The following is a 7,732-nucleotide window of genomic DNA, read 5'->3' as shown; positions in this document are numbered from 1 at the left end:
TGCCAGATCGACTTTGGCGTACTCCTCAACAATTTTCATGTGCTCCTCTGGATTGTAGCCATTCCATCGGTCTCTCTTCCCATCGTGGTCAAACATCAGGTGAGGCTGGATGTGCTCATCCAGAGCAATGTTAGTACCTGTGAATTTAGCTCCAATCCACCTTGGTCTCTCAAAGCAATCTTTCCTCTTGTGTGTCATGGCTCCACAATTCTCACATGCACCTTTGCAGTACTTGGTAGTTATAGAATTCTCCTTTAAGCCTCTCTTGTACCATTCCCCAGATGAACTGAATTGCTTCTGTTTCTCTGGCTGTGGTCTCTGATGCTTTAAAGTGGGTCTCTTTGAAGGATCAATGTACCATGGAACTGAAGAAATATACTGAGGAATATGAGGGTTCATATCTTTTCCCACTTCGTCGACTTCTGCAGAAGCATTGCCCAGTTTTCTCTGTTCTTCTAGCTCCTTCTTTTTCCTCCAGTCCTCTCTGGTCATCTTTTTCGGCTCCTCCAAACCCATCTGCTTTGATCCTGTCACTGGTGTGGCACTAACTGGGTCCACAGAGGCCGCCAACATGGTGAACTGGCTTCCTCCAGTCCCGCCAGAGACCACTCAAACCATCTGCCAGAAACGAAGCAACCTGGCAATCACAAGTGTTGTTTTCAATGGACAAATTTATTAGCTTAGTATTGAGTAGAAATGAAGCTGTGAACACTTCAGAGTGTTGTGGTTTTACCTAAGAGAAGAATAAAGTATCGATGGCATAAATTGTGTGTGTTCTATTAAAAGACCACTTCTACATGATGGTTTTAGGATGGGGAATCCTGATAGCCAGCCGTGGCTTGCCTTTAGCAAAAGGAAGGTGCGCTAGTCAGGGTTCTCTAGAGTCACAGAACTTATGGTAGTCTCTATATAGTAAAGGAATATATTGATGACTTACAGTCTGTATGTAGTCCAACTCCCAACAATGGTCAGCAGCAGCTGGGAATGGAAGTCCAAGGATCTAGCAGTTGCTTGGTCACAAAAGGCAAGCAATTGAGCCACATAAAATAATATAGCCTGTGTATCATCCATTTAAGGGAAATTGACTTTCTGGATTTTCCATGAAAACCTATGTTCAGAGTTTTTTGTTAAATTTTGAGAGAGGGTATCACAGTGTAGTCCTGGCTGTCCTGAAATTGGCTGTGTAGACTAGACTGGCCTACAACTCACAGAAATGTGCTTGCCTCTGGCCCTGCTTCTGCCTCTCAAGTGCTAAGATCAATAGTGTATGCCACCACACCTTGCTTTAATGTTCAGTTTTTAAAATGTGCATTGGTGTTCTGCCTGAATAGTGTGTGTCTGTGAGGGTGTCTGCTCTCCTGGAACTGTAGTTACAGACACTTGTGAGGTTCCACATGGATACTGGGAATTGACCCCCAGTCCTCTGAAAGAGCAGCCAGTGCTCTTAACCCCTGAGCCATCTGTCTAGACCCCAATGTTCAATTTTTAAAAAAGGCTTAGTTTTGTTCTTTCAGAATTTTATACATATGTATACTTTTCATTTTTGTATACTTTTTCGTTTTTGATTGGTTAGGGTTTCTCTGTATAGCACTGGGTGTCCTGGAAATCATTCTGTAGACCAGGCTGTCCTCAAACTCAGAAATTCACCTGCCTCTGCCTCCCAAGTGGTGGATTACAGGAATGTGCCACAACTGCCTGGCTTTATAATGTATATTTTTATAGCCCTAAACTTTGGTTTTACTTTGGTTAGGGATTTTATGTTGTTGTTGTTTTTGTTTTGTTTTGTTGTTCTTGTTGTTGATGGTTTTGCTTGTTTTTTCGTTGTTTGAAGTAGGGTCTCATGTAGTTCAGATTAGTCACAAACACTCTAAGTAGCCCCAGGTTGTCTTAAACTCCTGATCCTTCTACCTCCATCCTTCAATTACAGGTATGTGTATTAAAGATTTTTGTTGTAATATATTTGTGTGAGTGTGTGTGTGTGTGTGTGTGTGTGTGTGTGTATAGGGCACATGGCTGCCACAGTGCACATGTGGACATCAGAGAGCAATCTTTAGACATGGTTTTTTCTTTCCTCCTTCATGTGGGTCATGGATCTTGAACTTGGTTCTTCCACTTTGCACAGTAAGGGCTTTGATCTCTGAACCTCTCACTGTTTCTGGACTCTTAATTGTAAAGTGTTTGCATCTGTATCTCTTTAAAGCTTGTAGTCTGATAGAAAGAAACCAAGGACATTTTGGGTTATTTGTGGTTTGTTTTTGTCTCTGATGGTTTGTACTTTGCCACTTTCCCCACTCCATGCAGGACTTCATTCCAGGTGTGCATAGACCTGCTCTGCTAAGGGAAGCCTGTGGTGACTTCTCTGATTCGGACCCAGGGGTGTTTGTGGGATTTTCATTAGGCAAGAGACTTAGAGATACTGATTTGTTTTGTTTTGTTTTGTTCTGTTTTTTGAGACAGGGTTTTTGTGTGTAGCCCTGACTGTCCTGGAACTCGCTCTGTATACCATGCTAACCTCGAACTCAGAAATCTGCCTGCCTCTGCCTCCCAAGTGCTGGTATTAAAGGCTTGCACCACTACCTCCCAGCTTTCCTAAACCATCTTTAGTTAAGAAATTAATATGATAGATTTTATCCAGTTTCCTTTTTAAATTATATATATATATATATATATATATATATATATATATATATATATATATATATATTGAGACAGTCTCATACTTTGAGTGGCTCTCCTCCTTCAGTCACTGTAGTGCTGGGATTACAGGCACACAGCACCATACCAGCTCAATCTGTTCAAGCTAATGGGGACTAATGTCTTGACAGGCCAAAGAAAGTTTTGGAGGTAGTCAGCAACTCACTCTCTCTCTCTTTTTTTGTTTAGATTTATTTTTTTATATATTTTATGTGTTTGAGGACACTGTAGTTGTACAGATGGCTGGGAGCTATCATGTGTGTGGCTGCTGGTAATTGAACTCAGGACCTCTGCCTGCCCTGCTCTCTCCAGGCCCGATGGGTCCAGTCCCCTAGCATCTCTTTTATTCTACCAAGCTTTGGCATAGCATGGTGCCTAAAACATGTGTTTGATCCAGGGTGGGTGATGTGGGGCATTTCCACTTGTTTGTTTTTCTGGAAGAGGAAAATTTCAGTCTCTATCTGCACACCTTCTTTTAAACAAAGAAACAAACAAAACAAAACTGAGCTGTGGTATACCAGGTGCCTGGAGTTTGACCTCCAGTACCAACAAGACAAAACAAAACTCATGTGGGGTCACTGCTGATACATGACTTTAATTCCAACCCTTAGGAGGCAGGAGCAGACTAGTCTCTTTGAGTTCAGGGCCAGCTGGCTCTCCAGAGTGAGTTCCAGGATAGCTAGGGCTACACACTGAGGCCCTGTCTTAACAATAAATGAACAAACAAATTCTCAAACCTCCAAGCATTAGCCAACAATGGGGACCTGTTTAGGAAAAAAGAAGTTATGATTTAAAAACCAAAACAAAACTCTCAGGGCTTTGGAGATAAGTCTGTGGATGAAAGCTTTTCCCACGAAACCTGACAGAACCAGTTCCTACAAGCTCTCTTTGAACCACCATTTGTGCTCCATGGAGAGAGTGCCCATTAGCACCCACCACTGACAACCCAGACACACATGGAGCAAGCTGCTGAGTATGAAACCAGAGGAGAGAATGGTTGTCTCTGGCTTTACTTCCACAGCAAACCTGTTCTCCCTCTTCTGAGATGAAGTGTATTTGCATGTGTGAATTGGGAATGAGGGTCATGTGTGGAGAAGTCAGAGAAAATTTTCAGAAGCTGGTTCTCTTCTTCTACCATAAGAGATCCGAGGGTTCAGACTCAAGTCCTCAAGCTTAGCAGCAATGGTCCTTACCCACTGAGCTCTACCCACCAACCCACATTCTCTCATATCCTGGCTGGCCTTCCTTCTCCCAAAGTCCTTATATAGCTCAAAAAAGGGTGTAGCCCAGATTGTGCTACCAGACCTTTAATCTCACATGAGCTTGAGCTCTGAGATCATCCTGTCTTAATTTTTTGGGATTCATAGCCACTATGCCTCAAGATCTCCATGCCATGGTTCAGGTCAGAAACTTGTATATCTTAGCTTCCAGATTAAGGGCCACAATTAAGGGCCTTCCAATTCAGGATTGTAGTTCATTCCAGATCTAGTCAAGTTGACAAGCAGGAGTAGCCAGTACAGAAGGTGAACTTGGTTGCTCAATGTTGGGAAGAGAGTCATGGGTCTCTAGTTAGGATGGATGGGCAGTGCCCACTAAGTGTGACTTGGATGACCACAGTGTTAATTTTGCCATGGCCAGCTTATAGCAATCAACTTTGTCACATAAAATAATAAAACCTTTGTGTCATTCATTTAAGGGAAATTGGCTTTCTGGTTTTTCCATGAGTTCAGAGTTTTTTGTTAAATTTTGAGAGACAGTCTGACAATGTAACCCTTGCTGTCCTGGAATTCGCTGTGTAGACCAGGCTGGCCTCAAATTCACAGAAATGTGCCTGTCTCTGCCCGTGCTTCTGCCTCCCAAGTGCTAAGATCAAAAGTGTGTGCCACCACACCTGGCTTCAATGTTTAGTTTTTAAAATGTGCATTCGTGTTCTGCCTGAATAGTGTGTGTCTGTGAGGGTGTCTGCTCTCCTGGAACTGTAGTTACAGACACTTGTGAGGTTCCACATAGATACTGGGAATTGACCCCCAGTCCTCTGAAAGAGCAGCCAGTGTTCTCAACCCCTGGGCCATCTGTCTAGACCCCAATGTTCAATTTTTAAAAAAATACTTAGTTTTGTTCTTTCAGAATATGATACATAGGTATAATGTATATATTATTTTCCTAACCTTTGGTTTTACTTTGGGTAGGGTTTTTGTTTGTTTGTTTGGTATGCTTGTTTTTGTTTTGTTATTGTTTTTCTTGATGGTTTTGCTTATATTTTGGTTGTTTGAAGTAGGGTCTCAGGTAGTTAAGACTAACTTCAAACACCCTAAGTAGCTCCAGGTTGCCTTAAACTCCTGATCCTTCTGCCTACATCTCTGGATTACAAGTATATGTATTAAAGATTTTTTTTCAAATGTATTTATTTTGCATGTGTGTGTGTGTATGTGTATGGTGTGCAGCCATTACAGTACACATGTGGAGATCAGAGGGCAATCTTTAGACTTGGTCTTTGCTTTCCACCTTCATGTGGGTCCCGGAGCTTGAACTTGGTTCTTCCACTTTGCACAGTAAGGGCTTTGATCTCTGAACCTCTCACTGTTCCTGGACTCTTAATTGTAAATTGTTTGCATCTGTATCTCTTTAAAGCTTGTAGTCTGATAGAAAGAAACCAAGGATGTTTTGGGTTATTTGTGGTTTGTTTTGTCTCTGATGGTTTATACTTTGCCACTTTCCCCACTCCATGCAGGACTTCATTCCAGGTGTGCTCAGACCTGCTCTGCTAAGGGAAGCCTGTGGTGACTGCTCTGATTCGGACCGAGGGGTGTTTGTGGGGTTTACATTAGGCAAGAGACTTAGAGATACTGATTTGTTTTGTTTTGTTTTGTTTTGTTTTTTGAGATAGGGTTTTCGTGTGCAGCCCTAACTGTCCTGGAACTCAGTCTGTAGACCAGACTGGCCTCGAATTCAGAAATGTGTCTGCTTCTGTCTCTCAAGTGCTGGGATTAAAGGCATGCATCACCACCGCCTGTTTAAGTTAGCACTTTTTAAAAAGTTTTTAATTTTTTTTTTTTTTTTTGGTGTGGTAGTACTAAGGATTAAAATGGGGGAGGGTTACTTATCCTATCTACATCCTCTGCTACTACATCCCTGGCCAGTAGCATTGATTACACTGTTTTGTTTGTTTCTTTTACCATCTGGGTTTTTGTTTGACGTCGAACTCAGAAATCTGCCTGCCTCTGAATCCCAAGTGCTGGGATTATAAGTGTGTGCCACCACTGCCTGCCTGCCTGGTACTGATTTTTAAACAGAAAAAAAATTACATTTTTTTATGTATTTGAGTGCTTTGCCTGTAAGTATGTGTTGTGTGTATATATTTGTGTGTGTGTGTGTGTGTGTGTATGTGTGTGTGTGTTTGTGTGTGTGTGTTATGTGTATGTGTGTGATGTGTATATGTGTGTGGACATATATGTGTATGTGTGATGTGTATGTGCTTATGTTTGTGTGTGTATATGTGTGTGTGTGTGTTTGTGTGATGTGCATGTGTGTGAGATGTGTGTGTGTATGTGTGTGTGTTTGTGAGTGTATATATGCACTGTATACATGCCTGGCTAGTGTGGAGTTGAGAAGCTGCTGAATCACATAGAACTAGATGCACTGGGTAGTGAGCCACCATGTGGAAGTTGAGAACCTCTGCAACAGCAGCCAGTGCTCTTACCCTGAACTTTCCTGTCCTGGGTTTCTACCTTCTTTCCTTCCTTCCTTCCTTCCTTCCTTCCTTCCTTTCTTTCTTTCTTTCTTTCTTTCTTTCTTTCTTTCTTTCTCTCTTTCTTTATTCCTTCGTTCGTTCGTTCCTTCCTCCCTTTCTTTCTTTCTTTCTTTCTTTCTTTCTTTCCTTCTTTCTTTTCAGACAAGAGAGTAAATGCTGCACACAGAAGGCGGTTGGGGGCAGGCAACTTGAGGGGACCATCCAGGAGAAACTCCTGGAGATCATAAGCACACCCTTTTTCCAAAGAGAGCTAGAGAAGGCAACTTTCTCACTGAGGGGGGGATGTTCCTAACCTGACAAGCCCTGGCAACCAAGAGCTGCATGAAATGAGAAGACCTAGATGCAGGGTGCCTGAGGGAGGGCGTGGGGTGGGGGGATCTGAGGCACCAGTAAGGTCCTTTCCAAAGTATTCTGAGCATTAGGGGACAGAGGGAGCCTGTGACAGGTCACCCCTCCCCCCAAGCCAGGCCTCTCAAAACTCCCTAAGAAAAAAAGGAGCAGTGAGTTTTTTTTTTTTCTTTAACGATTAAATAAAAGACCAGCTGCAACAGCTCAGCACCACACTACAGGCAAGGCCTATGGGAGAAGGCAGCAAGTAGTGCAATGGATGGGCACTCACCCGACCAGGAAGGGTTTCTCTTTTTTTGCACTCAGGCAAGTCTTTCTTCTACACCGCCCTTTCTTCTCGACCTCCCTTTTTCTGGGCTTCACAGACAAGACAGCACAAAACTGGAAAGGAAACATGCAGCCAGATGGAGCTCGGGAGACACACTGGGAAAAGGGGAGAGCTGCTGCCAACTCAGAAGCAGGCACCTTGATGGTCAAAAGCCTCTCCAGCAGCACCACAGGCCCATGCAAACACCAGACAGGTAGGGTATGCTCCACAAGAGACCAGCCACAGCTCCCCAACTCAGGAAGAGGGATCAGGGACACTGATGACATAAGGACAACAGAGAGCCTGACAAGTCCACAAGAACCCTGCGAACATCAGCAAGAAGTGCGCGCGGGTCAGCATTCGGCCTAGACAGCTGCACCCTTGCCTTCCACACACCACCAGTATGGGCAGGGAGGCAGGCGCTGGGCCCACAGGCAGAACTAGAAAAGAGGCCACCATTCGCAGTGAATGACCATTCCCCATGAACATCCATCCCTCCTCTGGTGCAGCTTAGGCCCCGGCCCGAAGAGAATGCAGGAGCACCACATCGATGGTTTGTGTGTGTTTTTATTTAACTATTTTTATTTTATGTGTGCAGGTGCTTTGCCTGAATGCACGTCTGTGCACCATGT

At 43.5% G+C, this 7,732-nt stretch overlaps 2 protein-coding genes across 2 annotated transcripts in view; both read right to left on the bottom strand.

Annotated features, from left to right (window-relative positions):
- LOC116077136 (pre-mRNA-splicing factor SLU7-like) overlaps positions 1-966 on the bottom strand; it is a 2,069-nt gene extending 1,103 nt beyond the window's left edge. The window contains 1 exon segment of the mRNA XM_031351487.1: positions 3-966. Coding sequence (XP_031207347.1) covers positions 3-573 — 571 coding nt within the window. The 5' untranslated portion in view covers positions 574-966.
- The window catches only part of Gdf9 (growth differentiation factor 9), a 35,571-nt gene that overhangs the window by 3,887 nt on the left and 23,952 nt on the right, over positions 1-7,732 (bottom strand).

This window comes from Mastomys coucha, unplaced genomic scaffold (assembly GCF_008632895.1).
Source record: "Mastomys coucha isolate ucsf_1 unplaced genomic scaffold, UCSF_Mcou_1 pScaffold5, whole genome shotgun sequence".
Lineage (NCBI taxonomy): Eukaryota > Metazoa > Chordata > Mammalia > Rodentia > Muridae > Mastomys > Mastomys coucha.
The sequence above is the reverse complement of the archived record's forward strand: the minus strand, read 5'-3'. Positions and strand labels throughout refer to the sequence as shown.